Here is a 25171-nt window from a genome sequence, read left to right as displayed (position 1 = left end):
ACATGGCAGAGTCATTGGGCTTTTTAAATATAAGATCATGTCTTCAGGAAAGAGCGATAGTTTGACCTCTTCTGCTGCCATTTGGATGCCCTTGATTTCCTTTTCTTGTCTTATTTCTCTGGCTAGGACTTCCAGCACTGCGTTGAATAGTAGTGGTGCTAGCAGGCAACCTTGTCTGGTTCCAGTTCTAAGTGGGAATACTTTCAATTTTTCCCCATTCAGTATGATGTTGGCTCTGGTTTTGTCATATATGGCTTTTATCATTTTGAGGTAAGTCCTGTCTATGCTTATTTTGTTAAGCGTTCTTATCATAAAAGGGTGCTGAATTTTGTCGAATGCTTTTTCTGTGTCTATTGAGAGGATCATATGGTCTTTGTTTTTGCTTCTATTTATGTAGTGGATTACATTTATAAATTTGCTTATGTTGAACCATCTGTGCATCTCTGGGATGAAGCCCACTTGGTCATGATGGATTACTTTTTGATAAGCACCTGAATTCGGTTTGCTAGGATTTTGTTTAGAATTTTTTACATCTATTTCATAAGGGATATTGGTCTGCAGTTTTCTTTTTTTGTTGCATGCTTTCCTGATTTTGGTGTCAGGGTGATATTGCCTTCAAAAAACTTGTTAGGGAGGATTCCTTCCTTCTTGATGTTGTGGAATTACTTCTACAGGATAGGCACCAGTTTTTCTTTGTAGGTCTGGAAAAATTCAGATGTGAAACCACCTGGTCCAGGACTTTTCTATTTCTTCCTGATTGAGCCTAGGGAGACTGTGTGTTTCTAAAAATTTGTCCATTTCCTCCACATTTTCAAGTTTACATGAATAGAGGTTTTTATAGTATTCATAGATAATATTTTGTATTTCCATGGTATCAGTTGTAATTTCTCCTTTTTCATTCCGGATGGAGCTTAGTAGAGTCCTTTCTTTTCTGCTTCTCATTAATCTAGCAAGAGACATGTCAATTTTGTTTATTTTTTCAAAGAACCAAGCAGAAAAATAAGAGAAAAGAGCAAAGCCTACAAGAAATGTGGGATTATGTAAAGAGGCCTAACATGAGAATTATAGACATCCCTGAGAGTGAAGAAGAAAATACACAAGGGTTGGATAAACTGTTTGAGGGTATAATGGAGGAAAGTTTCCCAAGCCTAGCTAAAAATCTAGATATCCAGGTAAAAGAAGCTCAAAGGACTCCTGGGAGATTCATTGCAAACAGGAAGTCACCATGACACATAGTCAAAATAACCATGAAAGAGGCCCTCCTACAAGCTGTAAGGCGAAAGAAGCAGGCAACCTACAAAGGGAAACCCATCAGAATAACGACAGACTTCTCAACTGAGACCTTACAAGCCATAAGAGATGGGGGGCCCATTCTCACTCTTCTCAAACAGAATAATGCCCAGCCTAGAATCTTGTACCCTAAAAACTAAGTTTCATATATGAAGGAGAAATAAAGACCTTCTCAGACAAGCAAAGACCGAGGGAATTCATCAAGACAAGACCTTCCCTCCAGGAAGTACTCAAAACAGTGCTACACACGGATCAGCACAATAAACACTCACCAATGTAAAATCATCCAAAAGCTAAAGGTCAAAGACCACTAACGCAATGGCTCAAGAGCGAAACCAAAGCAACAAAGTTCAACTCAACAGCATGAACAGCAATCTGCCCCACTTATCAATTCTCTCAATAAATGTGAATGGCTTAAACTGCCTACTAAAGAGACATAGGCTGGCCAAATGGATAAATATACACAAGCCAAGTATCCGCTGTCTTCAGGAAACACATCTAATCCACAAGGATTTATTCAGACTCAAGGTGAAGGGATGGAATCAATATTTCAGGCAAACAAAAGCCAAAAGAAAGCTGATGTGGCAATTCTGATTTCAGATAACTTAGTCTTCAAATCCACAAAAGTAATGAAAGGAAAAGTTGGTCACTATATAATGGTGAAGGGTACAATTCACCAAGAAGACATAACAATTCTAAATATTTATGTACCTAACTCAGGTACACCCAGATTCATAAAGTAAATCCTGCTTGATCTAAACAAAATGATAAACAGCAACACTGTAATAGCCAGGGACTTAAACGCCCCTCTGGAAGAACAGGACAGATCCTCCAAAGAGAAAATAAACAAAGAAACAATGGACTTAAACAGAACTCTAGAACAAATGGGCCTGACTGACATTTACAGAACATTCTACCCAAAAACCACGGAATATACATTTTTCTCATCAGCTCATAGGACATTCTCTAAGATTGACCATATCCTAGGCCACAAAGCATGTCTCAAAAAATTTTAAAAAATAGAAATTACACCATGCATCTTCTCAGACCACAGTGGAATAACATTAGAAATCAACTCCAACAGAAACTCTCATCTCTGTAGAAAATCGTGGAAACTAAACAAGCCTCTCCTGAATGATTATTGCATTAAGGAAGAAATTAAAATAGAAATCAAAAGATTCTTTGAACTAAATGATAAAGGAGACACAAGTTATCAAAATCTGTGGGACACAGCTAAAGCAGTCCTGAGAGGAAAATTTATATCCATAAATGCCTACATGCAAAAGACAGAAAGATCACAAATAAACAATCTAATGAATTATCTCAAAGAACTGGAAAAGGATGAGCAAACAAACCCCAAACCCAGCAGAAGAAAAGAAGTAACAAAGATCAGAGCAGAACTAAATGAATTCGATAATAAAAAATATATGGAAGATTAATAAAACAATATTTGAATTTCAAAATATCCAATTGGGGTATACCTTAACGGCACAGTTGCTCACAGACAAAGTGACTCAAAGAAAACCAATGATCCACTCTGCTTCTCTCCTATAAAGCCTGACTGTTAGAAGGAAAAGACATTTTTATAGGCAGTATGTTGCCTTCTCTCTGCATGCATGACTTACACAATATGCTTTTGTGTAATATTATTCTCAGAGAGTTTGTCGCCTGCTTTTTTTCTATGCATAAGTCAACCTTCTGTTTCTATACATACTTCATTTTTTTGTTGAAAATCTGTGCATTTTAGATAATATGTTGTAGAAACTGAGGCTGACCTCCCCAGGGTTATTATTTTTGTTTGTTTTTGGTGTATTTGTTTATTTGTTTACTCACTTGCCTAGAGTAATTCTGTGGAGTCTGTGTCTCCTGGAGTGTGTTGCCACTGATATCTCTGCTGAGGTTTTATTTTTACTTCTTGTTTTTATTTTTATCTATGGCTTCCTCAGCATTGCACTGGGGTCACCATAGCCCAGTGGCTCTCAGAGGGGGTCTATTTCGACCCTCAGGGAACATTTGGCATTGTCTGGAGACATTTTTGTTGGCACAACTGGCACAACTGGAGAGGAAGATGCTACTGACATCTGGTGAGTAGAGATTGGGGATGTTACTAAGCATCCTATAATGCATAGGACAGTGTCCTACAACAAAACATTATCTTACCCCAATATCCATAGTAACTGGTTGAGGCATCAGGTTGAGAAACCCTGGTATAGTTTATTGGCCAGCCACCTATTGGCCAGAGGTTATGCTTAAAAACCTAAACCAGTAAAGCTTCTTCCCTTTGCCAATGGGTCTGTGTGTGGTTTGGGGCAAATATTCAAAGTTCAGGCTATTTAAAAGTTTGCCATGGGTTTTACTTTCTCTCATTCTTGTCTCCTTTGTGCCTGCACAAAGCCTCATTTTCTTCTATGGATGTGTAGATAATAGGGCCATTTCCAGTCTCTCTTCAATGTGCACACAGCCTTGCATATGTGCACAACCTTCCGAACATTGGTGATGTATGGGACCATTTCAAGGCCCATTATACCTGCCTCATTCTCTTTATCCCCTTGTTAGACTTCTGGCTATTCTGCTGGTCTGTTGCTTGCCCCAACCAGTATGCCTTCCCTGATGAGTTTCAACAACACTCAGGGGCATGGATTTTTTTCGAGTTCTCTGCTTCAAATCAAGTTAGTCCACATTAGCAGTAAAGTTACTGGTTTTCTTGGTTTGCCCACCCTCATGAAACTATTGATGATGGAGGTGCAGGCAGTGGAGGGTAGTGAGTGGGAGCACCTCAGGCTAAAACATATCACAGATGCCCATTGTTCTTACCCAAAGTTCAGTAGTTTTTCCTGAATAAAAGCTTTTTTTGAAAATAAATTTTACTGTGTATGTTTAAAGTATATAACAGGATGTTATGAGATACATATATATTATAAAATGGTTACTATAGTGAAGCAAATTAACATATCCATCATTTCACATAGTTACCCATTTTTTGTGGCAAGAGCAACTACAATCTACTCATTTAGCAAAAATCTCAAATACAATGTACTTTTATTAACTACAGTCCTCATATTGCACATTAGATCTCTAGATTTGTTCATCCTACAAATCTGCAGCTGTGTATCCTTTGACCTACATCTCCCATTTTCTCCTCTCCCCTCACACCCCTGATAACCACTTTTTTATTCTCTGTGTATATTTGACTCTTTGTTTTTAGATTCCACATGTAACCGAGATCATGCAGTATTTGTTTTTCTGGGTCTGGCTTATTTCACTTAGCATAATGTCCCCTAGGTTCATCCATATTGTGGCAAATGGCAGAATTTCCTCCTTTTTAAAAGCTGAATAATATTCCACTGTGGTGTGTGTGTGTGTGTGTGTGTGTGTGTGTGTGTGTGTGTGTACGCACATATACCACAGTTTCTTATATTCATCCACTGACAGATACCCAGGTTACTTTCATATCTTGGCTTTTATGACTAATGCTGCAATGAACATGGGAGTGCAGGTGTCTTTACAAGGTGGTGATTTCATTTCCTTTGGATACATATCCAGAAGGCAAAAGAATGAAATTAGACTCTCATCTCATACCATATACAAAAATCAACTCAATTCTGATAAAAGACTTAAACATAAGACCTGAAACATAAGACCTTCTAAACTACTAGAAAAAAACTGAAGGGGAAAGCCCCATAACATTGGTCTGGACAAAGATTTTTTGGATATAACCTCAAAAGCACAAATAGACAAATGGGATTACATCAATCTAAAAAGCTTCTGCACAGCAAAGGAAACAATCAACAGAATGAAGAGAGAACCTACACAATGGGAGAAAATATTTGTAAACCAAGGGCTAATATTCAAAATACATAAGGAACTCAAACTCAATAGCAAAGGAACATATAACCAAATTAAAAAATGGGCAATGGATCTGATGATACATCTCTCCAAAGAACATAAAAATGGCCAACAGATATATGAAAAGATATCAACATCACTAATAATCAGGAAAATGCAAATCAAAACTGCTATGAAATACCACCTAACACCCATTAAGATACCTACTATCAAAAAGACAAGAGATAACAAGTGTTGGAAAGGATGTGGAGAAAAAGGAACTCTTGTACACTGATAGTGGGAATGTAGATTAATCCAGCCATTATGGAAAACAATATGGAAGTTCCTAAAGAAATTAAAAATAGAACAGATACTTCTTAATTTATTATATGTCTTTAGAAAATTTCCTGAGTGCTACAATGGTCATTTTTAAGTTTTGATTATTTTTATCATTGCTTTTAGGGGAGAGAATTTGCCAAAATCCTCACTGTGATTTTCCAGAAGTCTCACCTTCAGATTCCCAAGGCTACATTTTGGGAAACATTAGTATAGTGAGCTATGGAGGTTGTACAACTTGTGTTCATATCCTAGCTCTACCACCTAATGATTATTTTATCTTACAAAGTTACTTAACGTCTCTGAACCTTAGTTTTCTTGTCCTTAAAATGAGAATGATTATACCAGTGGAAGTCAATGGGAAGAGTATATGTACACCATTTTTAAGAAACTGTTGCTTAATATCTTATAATGGGATAAACCACAATTTATTCAGCTATTCCTCCACTTCCCCAAATGATAGACATTTAATCCTATTTTCTAATGTTTTTGCTATTATAAACAACACTATTATGAATATCTTCGTGTGCTCCTCCACGCATGTAACAATTTCCATAAAGTAAATACTGAGAGGTGAATTTCTTGGTCAAACAATAAATACACCCAGTTTTTATTATTTTTATAGAAACTTCCAGATTGCCATCTAGTGTGGCTTTAACAATTTATACTCCTACTGCTAAATGTTTGAGAATATGTATTTTCCCACATCCTTAAAACACTATTTTAATCAAATTTTAAAAATGTTACTGTTCTGATGGATATAAAATGGTATCCCATTTTGGTTTCAACACCTATTACTTTGATTACTACTAAGCCTGGGGGCAGTTCATGTGTTTATTGGTCACTTTTGGTAACTTTTCTATTGACATCACTCACCCATTTTTCTGTTAGGATTTTATCTTTAATGACAAGGATTTATTCTATATGCTGGATATTAATCCTTTTATGTTATGAATATTTTTCCTATTACTTGTCTTTTAAGTTTGTTTTTATATTGCTTACAAAACAGAAGGTTTTTATTTCCACGTAGATAAATTCATCTTTTATGCTTTTGTGTCATGTTAAAACAGCATTTCCTACCTCAAGGTTGTCAACATATTTTTTAATTTTTATATTTCATTTTATCAGAAATTTACTTTTCTGAATGGTATTAAGCCAGAATTTATTTTTCTTTTCTTTGGTAAATTCTATCTTGTTTTATTTACCTTTTCTAAATGAGTAACCTAGTCTTTGATGTTTTTTGTAACTTTTCATTGTGGTATAACCTCAAACTAACAGAAAATTTGCCATAATAGTACAAGGACCTCCTGTATATACTGAACCCCACCCATGTTTCCTTTTTTAAAAAATACTTGAATAGTTTCATGTTCCAAATTTAGAACTCTTACATATTTTGAGTTTATCTTGGTGACCTGGTGAAAACATGAGATATGGACACAAATGTATCTTTTTCCAAATAGCTATCTAGTTGTCCTAACACCATTTATTTAAAAATTCTTTTCCCCAGTGATTTTCACTGTCACTTTATTATATACCAGATTTCGATATGCATTTAAGTATATTTTTGGGCATTTATACTCTTCCATTGTTTTATATGTCTATTCCCATACCAACATCACACCATTTTAATTATAGAATTTCTATAGCAGCAGTCCCCAAGCTTTTTGGCACCAGGGACCAGTTTCATGGAAGACAGTTTGACCACAGACCAGGAGTGGGGATGGTTTGGGGATGATTCAAGTGCATTACATTTGTTGTGCAGTCAAACCTCTCTGCTAATGATAATCTGCATTTTCAACTGCTCCCCAGCACTGGCATCACAGCCTCAGCTCCACCTCAGATCATTGGGCATTAGAGTCTTACAAGGAGCACACAGCCTAGATCCCTCGCATGCGCAGTTTACAGTAGGGTTCATGCTCCTCTGAGAATCTAATGCTGCTATTGATCTGTTAGGAGGCAGAGCTCAGGCGGTAATGCGAGTAATAGGGAGACGGCTGTAAATACAGATGAAGCTTCGCTTGTTCATTCACCGCTCATCTCCTGCTGTGCCGCCCAGTTCCTAATAGGCTGCAAACTGGTACTGGTCCGTGGCCTGGGGGTTGGGGACTGCAGTTCTATAGTACGTTTTAATATCTGGTAAGTAGCAAGTTCCTCCCCCACTTATTGCTCTTGCTTCTTTCTTGGTAGACTTTTTGAAGAAAGTTTTCTGGATACTGATTTTTTTTTAAGTTTTCTTAATAAACATTTTTTATGAATGTGATCTTTTCCCTAGAACTGCAATATGCTAACACTGTGATGCGCTTTGATTATGTCTGGCTTCGAGACCACTGCCGCTCAGCATCTTGCTACAACACTAAGACTCACCAGCGCAGCCTGGACACTGCAAGTGTGGATTTATGTATCAAGCCAAAGACCATTCGTCTGGATGAGACCACACTCTTTTTTACTTGTGAGTGGACAGAAGACTTGGTCTTCTTTGGGGGTATTCTTCTAAAGAACAATTATTTTGTGAAAAATGATATGCCCCTTTCTAAAACTGGGTATTCTTTTAGCTACTTTTTTCTTTTTCCCTTGATTTGGAAGCATTTTTGGAACCTTTTATTTTTCTCTTTAAATAAAATTGTAATCCACGGCTAACATTATACTTAATGATGAGACTGAATGCTTTCCCTCTAAGATAGAAACGTGGCAAGCGTGTCTGTTCTCACCACTCTTCTTTAACATAGTACTGAAAGTTCTAGTCATTACAATAAAACAAGAAAAAGAAATAAAATGCATACATATTAGAAAGGAAATATCTCTTTATTTGCAGATACATCACTGATTACATAGTCTACCTTAGGTAATCTATCATAAAACTGCTACAACTAATAAGTGAATTCAGTAAGGTCACAGAATACAAAATCAACACACAAAAATCAATTGCATTTTTATATGAGTACAATCAATATGCAGAAAATGAAGTGAAAAATGACTATTTCAATTGCTTCAAAGAAATTTAAGTACTTAGGTATAAATCTAACAAAATATATAAAAGATATATATGATAAAAATTATAAAATGCTGTTGAAAGAAGTGAAAGAAGACATAAGTACTTGGAGAGACAAACCATGTTCATGAATTGCAAGACTTGACATACTAAAGATGTCAATTTTCTCCAAATCGATCTATAGTTTTAATGCAATTGCTGTCAAAATCTCAGCAAGATTCTTTGGGAGGGCGGTGGGAGGAGGGGGGAAGAGGGAGGAGGGGAGGGGTATTTGTATACACAAGGAGGGCAATGCGCACTACCCGAAGGATGGACATATTTGAAACACGGACTTCGGGGGTGGGGGAACCAAGGACAACACACGTAACCTAAACATATGTACACCCATAATTTGCTGAAATAAAAAAAAAATAAAAAAAAGATTCTTTTATAGTTATAAAAAAGATTGTTCTAAAATATAAATGGAAATGCATAGGCCCTAGAATAGCCAACACAATTTTGAAAAAAAATGAAGTGGGAAGAATGACTTCCTGATGTTAAGACTTCGGTAATTAAGACAGTGTGATATTGGTGGAGGGATAGACACATAGATCAATGAAACAGAATAGAGAACCCAGAAGCATTTCCACGGAAATATAGACAACTGAGCTTTGGAAAAAGTACAAGCCATTCAATGGAGGAAAGATAGTCTATTCAACAATTAGTGTTGGAGCAATTGGACATCCATAGCAAAAAAATAAAAGACCCTCAACTAAAGTCTCACACCTTATACAAAAATTAGCTCAAAATACATTGCGGACTTAAATGTAAAACATAAAGCTATAATACTTCTAGAAAAGAACGTTGGTGAACATCTTCAGGTCCTGACTGGGACTAAGACTAAATAACTCTCAAAACTCAACATATAGTGCATAATATGCTGAAATTAAAAAAAAATGCAACATAAAAAAATCTGTTTTTTCCTTAAATAGGTGTTCTATCACTTTTGTTTTCTCTTTAACTTCTAGGACACCAAAAATTCCTGTATTTTGTCACTTTGTGGTGTTCTATATGTCACAATTAATTTTCTAATTCTTTTTTATTCTTTTTTCTTTATTTTTGTCTGACTACATTATTTCAAAAGACTTGTCTTCAAGTTCTGAAATTCTTTCTTTTGCTTGATCTAATCTGTTGTGAGAGCATTCAAATGTATTTTATATTTCATTCAATGAATATTTCAGGTCCAGAATTTCTTTTTTTTTTTTCCTTTTTTTTTATTTGAATAGATTTAGGTGATACAAGTAGTTTATCTTTAGATAGATGAACTGTGTAGTAGTGAAGTCAGGGCTTTTAGTGTATCTGTCACGCAAAGAGTGTGCATTGTACCTGACAGATAATTTTTGATCCCTCATCCTCCCTCCCACCTTCCCATATTCTGAGTCTCCCAAGTCCATGTTACCACTCTGTATAATGATGTATACCCTCCCACTCCTATGTGAGAACATGTGGTATTTGTGTTTCCATTCCTGAAATATTTCACTTAGGATAACAGCTTCCAGTTCCATCCAAGTTGCTGCAAAAGTCATTATTTCATTCTTTTTTATGGCTGAGTAGTATTCCATGGTGTATATACATATATCGTATATATACCATGGTATAATATAAGCCTCATTTTCTTTATCCACTCATTAACTGATGGGCGCTTAGGTTGATTCCATGTCTTTGCAATTGTGAACCGTGCTGTAATAAAAATAAAAGTGCAGATATCTTTTTGATAGGATGTCTTCCTTTTGGTATATACCCAGTAGTGGGATTGTTGGATCGAATGGTAGATCTACTTTTAGTTCTTTCAGGAATCTCCATACTGTTTCCCATAGAGGTTGTACTAATTTCCATTCCCACCAAGAGTATATAAGCATTCCCTTTTCACTGCATCAGTGCCAACTTCTATAGTTTTTTAACGTTTTAATTATGGCCATTCTGACAGGGGTAAGGAGGTATCTCATTGTGCTTTGAATTTACATTTTCCTGATGATTAGTGATATTGAGCATTTTTTCATATGCTTGTTGTCCATTTGTATATCTTCTTTTGAGAAATGTCGGAATATTTTCTCCCAATCTGTAGGTTATCTATTTACTTTGTTGATTATTTCATTTGCTGTTCAGAAACTTTTTAATGTAATTAATTGCCATTTATTTACTTTTGTTTTTGTTGTATTTGCCCTTGGGGTCTTAGTCATAAATTCTATGCCTAGGACAATGTCCAGAAGAGTTTTTCCTAAGTTTTCTTCTAAAATTTTTATGGTTTGGGGTCTTGCATTTAAGTCTTTAGTCCATCTTCAGTTAATTTTTGTATATGGTGAAAGATAGGGATCCAGTTTAATTTTTCTGCATGTGGCTCTTCAATTTTCCAAGCACTATTCATTGAATAGGGCTTCCTTTTCCCACTGTATATTTCTGTTTTGTCAAAGATCAGTTGGTTGTAGGTATACGGATTTATTTCTGGGTTGTTTATTCTGTTTCATTGATCTATATGTCTACTTTTACACCAGTGCCATGCTGTTTTGGATACTCTAGCCTTGTAGTATAATTTGAAGTTTGATAATGTGATGCCACCAGATTTATTCTTTTTGCTTAGGATTCCTTTAACAATTCGGGCTCGTTCGTGATTCCGTATGAAATTTAGGATTTTTTTTCTAATTCTATGAGAAATGATGGTATTTTGATGGCATGATATTGAATCTATAAATCACTTTGGGCAGTATAGAAATTTTAACAATATCTACTCTTTAAATCCATGAGCATTGGATATTTTTCCATTAGTTTGTATAATCAACAGTTTCTTTCATAAATGTCCTGTAGTTCTTCCTGTAGATATCTTTCATCTTTTTGGTTAAGTATATTCCTAGGTATTTTTTGCAGCTATTGTAAATAGTATTGAATTCTTGATTTGATTCTCAGCTTGGCTGTTTTTAGTGTATTGAAAGGCAAATGATTAGTATGCATTAATTTTGTAACCTGAGACTGTGCTGAATTTATTTATCAATTCTAGGAGTCTTTGGTGGAATCTTTAAGGCTTTCTAGATGTAAGATCATATCATCAGCAAACAGGAATAGTTTGACCTCTTTTCTGATTTGGACGTACTTTATTACTTTCTCTTGCCCGATTGCTCTGGCTAGGACTTCCAGTGCTGTGTTGAATAGAAGTGGGGAAAGTGGGCATCCTTGTCTTCTTACATTGCTTAGGGAAATGCTTTTAATTTACCTCATTCTGTATAATGTTGGCTATGGGTTTCTCATATATGACTTTTATTATTTTAATATATGTTCCTTCTATTCCTAGTCTGTTGAGAGTTTTTATCATGAAGAGGTGCTAGATTTAATCAAATGCTTTTTCTGCATCTATTAAGATGATCATATGGCTTTTGTTTTTAATTGTATTTATGTGGTGAATCACATTTATTGATTTGTGTATGTTGAACCATCTTTGCATCACTGGGATGAAACTCAATTGTGGTGAATTATTTTTTTGATGTGCTGATTGGATTCAGTTTAGTAGTATTTTGTTGAAGGTTTTGGCATCTATGTTCATGATGGATATTGGTCTGTAGTTTTCTTTTCTTTGTTGTGTCCTTTCCTGGTTTTAGTATCAGTATGAAACTGGCTTCATGGGATGAGTTAAGGAGGATTCCCTTCTTCTTGATATTATGGAACAGTTTTGGTAGGATAGGTACCAGTTCTTCTTTATAGATCTGGTAGAATTTGCCTGTGAATCAGTCTGGTCCCGGGCTTTTATTTGTTGGAAAAGTTTTTATTACTTACTCAATCTTACTACTCATATTTGGTGTGTTCAGGATTTCTATTTCTTCCTGATTCAATCTTAGGGATTATGATTTTCTAAAAATTTATCCATTTCCTCTAGATTTTCTAGTTTGTAAGCATTGAGGTGTTCACAGTAGTCTCAGATGATCTTTTACATTTCTGTGGTATCAGTTGTGATATCTCTTTTTTCATTTCTGATTGAGCTTATTTGAGTCCTTTCTCTTATGTTCTTGGTTTAGCTAGCTAGTAGTCTATCAATTTTGTTTATCTTTTCAAAGAACCAACTTTTAATTTTATTGATCCTTTGTACTTTTTTGGTTTCAATTTCATTTCTTTCTGCTCTAAACTTTACTAGTAAAATTTCTTGTCTTCTGCTAGGTTTAGGTTTGTTTTTTTCTTGTTTTATCTAGTTCCTTGAGGTTTAGGTTGTTAATTTGTGATCTTTCTGTCTTTGATGTAGGCATTTAGTGCTATGAACTTCCTTCTTAGCACTGCTTTTGCCATATCCCAGAGATTTTGCTAGCTTGTGTCGCCCTTTGCATTCAATTCAAAAAAATTTTTATTTCCATCTTAATTTCATAGTTAACCCAAAGATAATTTAGCAACAAGTTGTTCAGTTTGCATGTATTTGTATGGTTTTGAGAGTCCCTCTTGGAATTAACTTCTAGTTTTATTCCACTGTGGTCTGTGAAAATACATGATATGATTTTGATTTTTTAAAACATGTTGAGGCTTGTTCTGTGGCCTAACATATGATCTATCTTGGAAAATATTCCATGTACATTCTGCACTTTTTGTATAGAATGTTGTGTAAATGTCTGTTAGATCCATTTGTTGTAGAGTCTTATTTAAGTCCAGTATTTCCGTGTTGATTTTCTGCCTCAATGGTCTGTCTAGTTCTGTCAGTGGAGTGTTGAAGTCCCCCACTATTTTTACATTGCTGTTTATTTCATTTCTTTTTTTTTATTTCAGCATATTATAGGGGTACAGATATTTACGTTATGTATGTTGCCCTTGCTCCCCCTCGCCTCCCAAGTCAGAGCTTTAAGTGTGTCCATCCTCCAGATGGTGTGCATCACACTCATTATGTATGCATATACCCATACCCTCCTCCCCCCTCCCACCTGCCTGACACCCAATAAATGTTATTCTTATATGTACTCTTAGGTGTTGATCAGCGAAACCAATTTGCTGGTGAGTACGTGTGGTGCTTATTTTTCCATTCTTGGGATACTTCACTTAGTAGAATGGGTTCCAGCTCTATCCAGGAGAATACAAGAGGTGGTATATCACCATTGTTTCTTATAGCTGAATAGTACTCCATGGTACACATATACCACATTTTATTAATCCACTCACGTGTTGATGGACACTTGGGTTGTTTCCAGATCTTTGCAATTGTGAATTGTGCTGCTATAAACATTCGAGTGCAGATGTCTTTTTTATAGAATGTCTTTTGTTCTTTAATGGGATTGCTGGATCAAATGGTAGTTCTACCTGTATCTCTTTAAGGTATCTCCATATTGCTTTCCACAGAGGTTGCACTAGTTTGCAGTCCCACCAGCAGTGTGTGAGTGTTCCTGTCTCTCTGCATCCACGCCAACATTTATCATTTCGGGACTTTTTGATAAACACCATTCTCACTGGAAACAAATGATATCTCATTGTGGTTTTGATTTGCATTTCCCTGATGATTAGAGATGTTGAGCATTTTTTTTTTCTTTTATTTCAGCATATTATGGGGGTACAGATGTTTAGGTTACGTATGTTGCCCTTGGTCCCCCCGCCAAAGTCCGAGTTTCAAATATGTCCATCCTTTGGGTGGTGCACATTGCACTCCTTGTGTATACAAATACCCGTCCCCTCCTACCCCCTCCCCCCTGCCCAACATCCAATAGATGTTATTCCTATATGTGCATTTATGTGTTGATTAGTTAATACCAATTTGATGGTGAGTACAAATGGATCCCGTTCTTCTGCTCTTTTGGTGCCCCACTTTGGATAATGGGCTTAAGTTTAATCAGGAAAGTATAAGAGGTGCTAGATCACTGTCGTTTCTTATGATTGAGTAATATTCCATTGTAAACGTATACCAAATTTTGATAATCCACGGGCACTTGGGTTGTTTCCATATTCTTGCAATAGTGAATTGTGCTGCCATAAACATTCGGGTGCAGATGTCTTTATCGTAGAATGTTTTGTGCTCTTTTGTGTAGATGCCTAATAGTGCTATTGCTGGATCGAATGGTATTTCTATTTTTAGCTCTCTGAGGTGTTGAGCATTTTTTCACATGTTTGTTGGCCATTATTCTGTCTTCTTTTGAAAAGTTTCTGTTCATGTCCTTTGCCTACTTTTTGATAGTGTTCTTTGATTTTTTTTCTCTCTGATTTTCCTGAGTTCTAAATAGATTCTAGTTATCAGCCCTTTATCAAATTTGTAGCATGCGAAAATTTTCTCCCATTCTGTAGATTGTCTGTTTGCTCTTGTGACAGTTTCTTTGGCTGTACAGAAGCTTTTTAGTTTGATCAGGTCCCATTTATTTATTTTTATTGTTGCCGTGATTGCCTTTGGGGTCTTCTTCATAAATTCTTTGCCTAGGCCAATGTCTAGAAGAGTATTTCCAACGTTTTCCTCTAGAATTCTAATAGTTTCACACCTTATGTTTAAGTCTGTTACCCACTGTGAGTTGATTTTTGTGAGAGGTGAAAGGTGTGGGTCCTGATTCAGTCTTCTACACGTGGCTATCCAGTTTTCCCAGCACCATTTATTGAATAAGGATTCTTTTCCCCAGTGTATGTTTTTGACTACTTTGTCAAAGATTAGATGGCTATATGAGGATGGTTTTATATCTGAGTTCTCAGACCTCTACAGGGAGAACTATGAAACATTGAGGAAGGAAATAGCAGAGGACGTAAACAGGTGGAAAACCATACCATGCCCATGGGTAGGCAGAATCTACATTGTTAAAATGTCTATACTACCCAAAGTGGTCTACATAGTCAATGCAATCCCTATTAAAATACCAACATCATTTTTCACAGATATAGAAAAATTAATTTTATGCTTCGTATGGAACCAGAGAAGACCCCGTATAGCAAGAGCAATCCTAGGCAATAAAAACAAACTGGGAGATATCAATTTACCAGACTTCAAACCATACTACAAGGCTGTAGTTATCAAATCAGCTTCGTACTGGCACAAGAACAGAGTCATTGACCAGTGTTAACTTCATTTCTTAGGTCTAATAGTATTTGTCTTATGAATCTGGGAGCTCCAGTGTTACATGCATGCGCATTTAGGATTGTTATATCTTCTTGTTGAGTTGATCCCTGTATCATTATATAATGACCATCTTTGTCTTTTTTTTACTGTTGTTGGCTTAAAGCCTGTTTTATCTGATAGACGAACAGGTACTTCTGTTCACTTTTGGTTTCCATTTCCATGGAATAATTTTTCCACTGCTTTACCTTGAGTCCGAAACTCTTTACAAGGACAATGGATTACTTGGAGACAGTAAATATTTGGCTTTTTTTATCAATCCTTTCCATCAATCTATATCTTTTAAGTTTGGCATTTAGACTATTTAGATTCAATCTTAATATTGATAAGTTTGATACTGTTCCAGTCATCATGTTGTTTGTTACCTAGTTTGCTTTGTGTTCTCCCTTGTGTTATTGTTTTATAAGAGCTCCGAGTTTTTACTTTTATGTGATTTTACTCTGGTGAGTATTGGCCATTCTTTTCAGTGTTTAGAGCACTTTTGAGTACTTCTTATAGAGCAGGTCTAGTGATGACAAATTCCCTTAGTGTCTGTTCATCTGCTAAATATTTCTCTTTAATTTATTAAATTTAGTTTTCGAGGATACAGAATTCTTGGCTGACAGTTATTCTATATAAGATGACTAAATATGGGACCCCAGTACCTTCTGGCTTGTAAGGTTTCTGCTACACAGTGTGCTGTTAGTCTGATGGGGTTTCCTTTGTAAGTTACTTGGTGCTTTTGTTCTGGAGCTTGTAGGATTTTCTCCTTCACTTTGAGTTTGGCCACACTGATAACTACGTGCCTTGGTGATGTTCTATTTGCAATGAATCATCTAAGAGTTCGATGACCTTCTTGTATCTGGATATCTAAACCTCTAGCAAGACCAGGGAAGTTTTACTCCATTATTTTCTCAAATAGGTTTTCCATGCTCTTTGCTTTTTCCTCTCGCCCCTCAGAGATACCTATGATCCTTATGTTTGTGCATTTCACCTAATCCACATTTCTTGGAGACTTTCTTAATTTCTCTTGATTTTTGACTACCTGGGTTAATTTGAAAGCCTTATCTTAAAACTCTGAAATTCTTCTGCTTGGTCTAGTCTGTTGTTAAAACTTTCCACTATATTTCTAAATTCCCTAAATGACTTTTTCCTTTGCAGAAGTTCTGTTATTGTTTTTTAAATCTGTCTCTTTAGTGAATTTTTCATTCACGTTTTGACTTTTTTGTTTGTTTCTTTGTGCTGGTTTTCTTACTGGACCTTTTATTTTTAAAAGCTTTCCCTTTCTAATCTGGCCTAATGCCATTATGTGATAGTTTTCTTTTTCTGAATTCCTAAAAAAAAAAAAATTGTGGTTCTCTGCATATCTTTTTTGTTATTGCATAGTGTTCTTTGTGGTACCATTTTGTTTATTATTATTTCCAATTATTACTTACCATGATATTAATACTTTTAACTTTTTACCTATTTATGAGTTTTATGAACTAGACTGTGAACTTCTCAAGGGTCCTTAACTTTTTGTCTTCCTCCCTGGAACTTTCTCAAATACCCCAATTCTCAGGAACTTTTCTCTTTTGGTGCCTGAAATATAAACTTGACACCAGCTTATATTGTCCTGCCTATGTGGCTAATTCCATTTTAAGTGTTCTCTTCCCAAGCAGAACCAAAATGCCCTTTGGGATGGATATACATTTTACTTTGTGAAAGTGTCTTGACAAAGCTGATGTCCAGTCAACATTTGTGTTAATTACTAGTTCATCCATGCTAAAAACTGAATACAAATGAATGTCTCAGAAAAAGTCTTCACAATCTTGCTGTCAACATTATGTAAGACCTACAGTATGGCCAGTATATTTGGATAATGGAAATGATTTCTTAAAACCAGGAAATTTCTTTGGTTCAGCTATCCTTAGTGCTTAAAACCAACCTTAAATGAGCATGAACAGGATGGTTTCCACATCACCAGTGTCCCTGCTATTCCCTAACATCCATGCATCCATATCCTCCTTCCAGGCCCCATGAAGCATCCATCAAATTTCCCTACTTCCTAAAGGAAAAAAAACGTTTTTTCTCCCTTTCCCTGCAAAACAATTTATTATTTGAAATCCATGAACAGTGTTTAGCACCTTCAAAAAAAAAAAAAAAACTAGTTATCCAGGCCCTCCCGTTTTAACTAAATCAGAAGCAGAGCTGATTCCGTGCCCATCCTGCCAGGGAGGCAGTTCCATCTCTCATGTTTGCCTGTTACTAGAAACCAAAGAGAGTGGTTGGTAGACTGAGAGGGTTCAGGTGCTGCCCTGGAGGCACTATCTTTTGTTCTTTTAGAGTTTTCTCATTGCGTTAGTTTGGCTCCATCACCATAGCCCGGACCACAATCATTCCAGGTGATTCTTTAACAGGAGTGTGAGCTACCAAGAAAGTCATTTGGGTAGCCCAGATGTTGGTAGGATTTACCCTTACCCCTGAAAGTTTTTTGAACAGACTGACTTGAGCAGAGCTGGGTTATGGCCATTTATCTCAACCTCATCATAGCTACTACGAGTAGAAATACTGTGTTTCTAAGATTTTAAATGAGTTGCTTCAGTTATTATTTTTAAAATGTCCCAGATTGAACATCCTATTTTGAGGGTCACTCCCTCATTCCTACTGTATATTCTCCATAGATATTTATTTAAATTCTGCAATTAAGATCATCCCTTAGAGCAGAAACCTAGAAACCACAGAACAGCTTTCTCACCTCTTTACTTCTCCATAGGCATCACTATTATACTATCTTCTATGCATATATATGTGTATATATGTATTTTTTTAAAAAAAAATAAAAATGCTCTTCTCATTTTCTTTGTCTGATATATGTACCAGGTATGTAGTTAGAAATTAAATAAAGGTCAGAAAAACTTCCCAAGAAAGATCATTAAAAAGAAAAAATCTTCTCTTCCTCTAATATCATACAGCTGGCCTCTAAGTCATGCCAGCTAAAAAAATGGTTATCACCCACTGTTACAAGAAGACTGGACCTTTCCCTCTTTCAGTGGTAGCTGAATTTCTGTTGAATGTCTTGCTTTTTCATATTTCCTGTGTTCTTATGTTGATATCTGCCCATCTGGTGAAACAGTCACTTCTTCCAATTTTTTGAATTTGCTTTTGTTTGTAAGGAAGAACATTTTCCTTGAAGATGTATCTATGGTGTTGGTTGGTCAGGGCACTTTGGCTTTGATTCTGGGTACCTACCACAGTATAGTCTCTGTATGATCTCTATGGCTGTAAACAGCATTATTGGTGTCTGATTGCCTCAGTGGTTTAGGGTGCATTTGTTAGTGCAGGCTGGGATGAAGTTTTACAGGAACAAGGACACCAGGTGAACCTATCCTCAGGCCCCAGTGGTAACAGTGGCAGGCTGAGCATGTCTGTTCATGCGGCCCAGTGTGGTCTATGCTGGCATCAGTGTTAATGAATCTACACAGGCCTATTCTTGGGTCTCTAGGAAGCTTTCTCAGGTACCAGCAATGGCACCAGGGGGCCAGGCAGGTTCTCAAGCCCCTTGGCAGCAGGCATGGCATGGGTGATGACCGTAGCAGTGGTGGGACAACACTTTAGGACCCAAGTGGGCCACGTTGGTGTTGGTGGAGGCTGCAACAGCTGGGCAGGCTATTCCCAAGACCCTTAGGTGGCAAGTGTGTGTGGGTGTCAGCTTGTGGTGGTAATAGCAGGTTGGGTGGGCCCAACCTCAGACCCTGGAAGAAGTTCTCAGGTGCCACCAGTGGTGGACAAACCTGGGTAATCACCAGGCCACTGGACATTGTTCTCAGGTACGGGATGGGGTGGTTAGAATCAGGCTGAGTGGTGCCCTCAGGTCCCCTGGTGATGTGTGCAGGTGCTAACTGTGGTAGGCAGGGGCAGGATTATCCCCAGGCCTCTGGCAGAAAGTTCTGAATGGGAAGAAGTAGCCGTATTGTGGCCCTGCTGCTAGGGAGGGCAGGGTTGTTTTTCCTTAGAACAGCCAGAGGCATAGAATGCAGGCTTTACTCATGCCTCAATCCTGAAGCAGCAGCAGTTTCAGGCAGCGAAATTTGTCCTCAGAGTACACGAAAATATGTGACAGCTCCCCTGTTGGGTTAGGGTATCACTGCCTATAGCTCCCACCTTGGCCTCAGCAGGAAAGCAGGACACAGTCCTGTGGGGTGGGGACTGTGCTCTCAAAATGATGCCTTGTTGCACTTGCTTAGGAATTGGAGTCTGTGGTACTGGATGGCTTCACTGCTGAATTCTACCAAACTTTGAAAGAAGAACTAATACCAGTTCTCCTCAAACTATTGCAAAAAGTTGAAGAGGAGGGCATTCTTCCTAACTCATTCTACGAGATCAGCATTACCCTGATACCAAAACTAGACAAGGATCAAACAAAAAAAGAAAACTACAGACCAATACCCCTGATGAACATAGAGGCAATAATTCTCAAAAAATACTAGCAAACCAAATCCAACAGCACATCAAAAAGATAATACACCATGATCAAGTAGAATTTATACCAGGGATGCAAGGATAGTTCAACATATGCAAATCAATAAATGTGATTAACCACATAAAACAGAATGAAGGACAAAAGCCATATGATCATCTCAACAGAAACAGAAAAAGCACTTGACAAAGTTCAACATCCATTCATGGTAAAAAAAAACCTCTCAACAGACTAGACATTGAAGGAACATACCTCAAAATAATAAAGGCCATATACAACAAACTGACAGCCAACATCATACTGAATGGGGAAAAATGAAAAGCCTTTCCTCTAAGAACTGAAACAAGACAAGGGTGCCCACTGTCACCACTTCTATTCAACATAGTACTGGAAGTCCTAGCCAGAGCAATCAGACAAGAGAAAAAAAATAAAGAGCATCCAAATTGAAAAAGAAGAAGTCAAATTGTACCTCTTTTCTGATGATATGATCTTATATCTAGAAAAAACTAAAGACTCCACCAAAAACTCTTAGATCTAATAAATAAATTTAGCAAATTTTCAGGATACAAAATCAACATACAAAAATTAGCATTTCTATACCAATAATTGCAGGGAGTTAGCTATGCTCCCAGCAAAAAATCGGGTCCCTTAGGTAGGGGTCGTCACAAAGGATAAGAAAATAATAGATAATGGAAAATAATAGAAATAAAAGAATACACAGAGATAAAGGTATAGTTTTATAGATTTATAAAGAAAAGTGGAAGTACTCAGGGGACCCCACAATATCCCCGTAAATTGTGAGGCCAGGAGTGAAGTTTTACATGGGTATTTATAGGTACAGTGATTGGTTGCCAGAGGTAACAGATTTACATAATAGCACGTAGTTCGTTTTAGGTCAGAAATCTTTCAAGAGGCTTCTGTAGAGCCCTTAATTAACTCTATCTATGTGAACAAACGGTTACAAAATCTTTCAAAGACAAACTTCTAAGTTCTAAGATAAAGCTATCAATTAACATAAGTGTTAAACAGAGATATAGTGGCTCCATATTTCTTTATCTAGTTATTGTGGATTGAGACAGGTAATCAGGAGTTCAAGCAGGAGCTGTCCCTTGGGCTAATTGCTTTTAGCCACAGGTGTCTGTCTCTTGGGCGGGCACTCTTTGATCAGCTCTCATCCCATGGCTCCATGCAGACCTGCCTTGTCATTCAAAGCAGGCGAGAACCACAGGTTTGAGACTGCAGCGTCACCTTGGAAAGCAGCTGCTACTGACCTTTGAGATGCCCTCCTGAGGTGAAGCAGTGTTTGATATGCAAACTAACAGGTTCACATATTCCTTCCGGGCAAAGCCCTGTAAAACTCATGAGATCATTTCTGTCTCTATATAGCAATATTAATTTATGGAGCAACAAATAATGAACTAACTGAGGAAGAAATCAAGAATGCAACACCAGAATAGCTACAAAACATACCTAGGAACAAATTTAATAAAGAAGGTGAAAAAGACTCTACAAGGAAAACTATAAAACACTCATGAAAGAAATTAGAGGACACAAATAAATTGAAAGACATCCCATGATGATGGATTGGAAGAATTAATATTGTTCAAGTGACCATACTACCCAAAACAATCTACAGAGTGAATGTAATCCCTATCAAAATACCAATGACATTTTTCACAGAAATAGAACAAACTTATCTTCAAATTTGTATGGAATCAAAAAAGAGCCCAAATAGCCAAAGCATTCCTGAGCAAAAATAACAAAGCTGGAAGCATCACAGTACCTGACTTCAAAATATGCTACAAAGCTATGATAACCAAAATAGCATGGTATTGGTATGAAAACAGACATATAGACCAATGAGACACAATAGAGAATATACAAAGAAATCCACATATTGACAGCCAACTGATTTTTGACAAAGGCACCAAGAAGATACATTGGGGAAAGGACACATTCTTCAATAAATGGTGTTGGGAAAATTGGATAGTCACATGAAACTGAACCCCTATCTCTCACTATATACAAAAATCAACTCAAGATGGATTAAAGAGTTAAACGTAAGACCCAAAACGATAAAACTACTAGAATAAAACTTAGGGAAAACACTTCAAGACATTGGTCTAGGCACAGACTTTATGGTTGAGACCTCAGAAGCACAGGCAACAAAAACAAAAATAGGTAAATGGAACTATATGAAACTAAAGGCTTCTGCACAGCAAAGGAAACAATCAACAGAGTGAAGAGACAACCTGTTGAATGGAAGAAAATATTTTCAAATTATTCATTCAAGAGGAGACTAATATCCAGAATATACAAAGAACTGAAAAAACTCAACTGTAAAAACCAAATAATCCCATTGAAAAGTAGGCAAAGGATAGAATAGCCGTTTTTCAAAAGAAGACATACAAATGGCCAACATGTATATAAAAAAATGCTCCCCATCACTAATCATCAGGAAAATGCAAATCAAAACTACAATGAGATATCATCTTACCCCAGTTAGAATGGCTATTATTGAAAAGATATAATATAACAGGTGCTAGTGAGCATGCAGAGAAAAGGAAAGTCTTGTATACTGTTGGTGGGAATGTAAATTAGTACAGCAAGTGTGGAAAACAGTATGGAGATTTCTCAAAAAAATTTAAAATAGAACTACCATATGATCCAGCAATCACAGCAATTCTATATCCAAAAGACAAGAAATCAGTATATCAAAGGGTTACCTGCACTTGCATGTTTATTGCGACACTATTTACAACAGCTAAGATATGGAATCAACCTAAGTGTCCATCAGTAGATGAATGGATAAAGAAAATGTGGTACATATACACAATAGAATATTATTCAACCATAAAAAATAGAATCCTGTAATTTGTAGCAACATGGGTATAAAATAAGTGGAGGTCGTTAGTTTAATTGAAATAAGCCAGACACAGAAAGACAAATTTCGCATGTTCTCACTCATATGAGAACTCATCATATGTTCTACTCTCATACTCTCATGGATGTAGAGAGTAGAATGATAGTTACCAGAGGCTGAGAAGGGTGAGTGGGTGGGATGGGAGGGATGAAGAGACATTGATTAATGGTACAAACATATACTTAGATAGAAGAAATAAGTTCTAATGTTTGATAGTAGAATAGGGTGACTATGGTTAGCAACAATGTATTTTATATTTCAAAATAGCTAGAAGAGAGAACTCAAAATGTTCACAACAAATGGAAATGATAAATACTTAAGGTGATAGATACCCCAGATACCCTGACTTGATCATTACACATTTTATTCATGAAACAAAATATTACATGTACCCCATAAATACATAAAATATTATGTATCTAACCCCCCACACAATCCAATTTAAAAGTGGATAAAAGACATGCACATTTTACTGAGTAGAATATACACATGGCAAATAAACACATGAAGAGATATTCAGCATCATTAGCCATTAAAGAAATTAAAGTTAATATCACAATGAGATTTTGCTACATACCTATCAGAATGATTAAAATAAACACTAGTGACAGCACCAAATGCTAGAGAAGACACAGAGAAATTCTATCTGTCATACATTGCTCATGGGATTGTAAAGTGGTACAGCCACTCTGGAAAACAGTTGGGCAGTTTCTTAAACTACACATGCAACTTCCATACAAGCCAGAAATCACACTCCTGGGCATTTGTCCCAAAGAAACAAAAACTTATGGATACAACTCCTTCCTCCCCTGTTCTAAATATTATTTTTAATATTCGCATAATAGTCTATAGTAAGGACTATACAATTGATTCAATTCTCTATTAATGGAGATATGTTTCTGAATTTTGCCATTATAAACAGAATAGCAATAAACATTCTGTACATAAAAAAACTTATGTTCACAAAAAAACCTGTACATTGATGTTCATTTCATCCTTGTTTGTAGTAGCCAAGAAATGGAAACTACCCAATGGGTAAATGGTTAAACAAACCATCTGTACAATGGAATACTACTCAGCAATAAAAAGGAATGAACTAATGATGCACTCAATAACTTGGAAGAACCTCAATGAAATTCTGAAGCAAAAAAGCCAATCCACATGATTCCATTTATGTAACATTTGTGAAATAATGTAATTATAGATAGAAAACAGGTTATTGGTTGCTAGGAGTTAGGGCTGAGGGGTAGAAGGTGACAGGCGTGGCTATAAAAAGGCAACACAAAGATGTTACCTCCTTGTGGTGGTGGTTACATGAAATCACACATGTAATAACACTGCATTGAGCTATGGACACACACATGCACGCACACACGCACACACACAAATGTATGTTTAAGTGGTGAAATCTAAATAAGCTCTATGGATTGTACCAATGTCACTTTCTTGGTTTTGATGATGTATTGTGGTTGTATAAAATGTTAACATTGAGGAAGGCTTGGGAAAGGGTGCATGGTACTTTCCTACACATTTTTTGCAACATCCTGGGAATCTATAATTTCCAAATAAAAAGTTAAAAGAAAAAAGCATTGCAGGAAAAAAAAAATGCTTACAATCAATACATTGACTGCTACTTTCTAAACATAAAAACAAAACTAAAAATACAAAAAAGAACCACCCAGAAAATAATGTATTTAATTAGATATAAATTAAAACTCCAATATTTGTAAATAATTATACAAAACTATAAGGCAAATAACAAGCTTGTAAAATGTCAGCACACATGAAAATGAGTTATTGATATTATGTTTAATAGTACTTATAAATCAATGTAAAAATAATGAAAAATTCAAGAGAAATATGGTAATATGTATAGGTTCCAATAAACATGTAAAAATTGACCAAAGTCATCATCACTCAAGGATTACCTACATAATTACAATATATTTTCCAGATTAGAAATTGATCAGACCTTCTTTTCTGTAATGATAATTCCCCATTTTAGTTATGGTGTATGGTAGGATAGGCACTTCCAGGCACTGCCCGTGGGAAGATAACTTAACCCAAGATTTCTGAATGCTGTTTTGGTTACATGTGTCAAAAGTGTCCAAATGGCAATATCTTTGATGGCTAGAAGTAGTTGTGAGAATTTTTCATAGTTGTGTTTATAACACCCAAATCCAATAGATTGGGATATGGTTTCATTAATTTTAAGGCAGATATTTAAAAAAATGGATTCAATGCAAATTTTCATATTATTTTTTCAAAGAGTATTTAATAACAAGGGAC

At 36.2% G+C, this 25171-nt stretch overlaps 1 protein-coding gene across 3 annotated transcripts in view; it reads left to right on the top strand.

Annotated features, from left to right (window-relative positions):
* TMLHE (trimethyllysine hydroxylase, epsilon) overlaps positions 1 to 25171 on the top strand; it is a 118220-nt gene that overhangs the window by 57630 nt on the left and 35419 nt on the right. The window contains exons 1-2 of one of the 3 annotated variants that reach the window (XM_012662182.1): positions 3339 to 3374; positions 7724 to 7900. The exons of 1 other annotated variant lie outside the window; for it this stretch is intronic. In XM_012662182.1, coding sequence (XP_012517636.1) covers positions 3359 to 3374; positions 7724 to 7900 — 193 coding nt within the window. In that variant the 5' untranslated portion in view covers positions 3339 to 3358. Of the gene's footprint in view, positions 1 to 3338; positions 3375 to 7723; positions 7901 to 25171 lie in introns of those variants that run through there. One more of the 3 variants, XM_012662181.1, reaches the window with a different exon arrangement.

This window comes from Propithecus coquereli, unplaced genomic scaffold (assembly GCF_000956105.1).
Source record: "Propithecus coquereli isolate 6110/MARCELLA unplaced genomic scaffold, Pcoq_1.0 Scaffold755, whole genome shotgun sequence".
NCBI classification, from domain to species: Eukaryota; Metazoa; Chordata; class Mammalia; order Primates; family Indriidae; genus Propithecus; species Propithecus coquereli.
The sequence above is the reverse complement of the archived record's forward strand: the minus strand, read 5'-3'. Positions and strand labels throughout refer to the sequence as shown.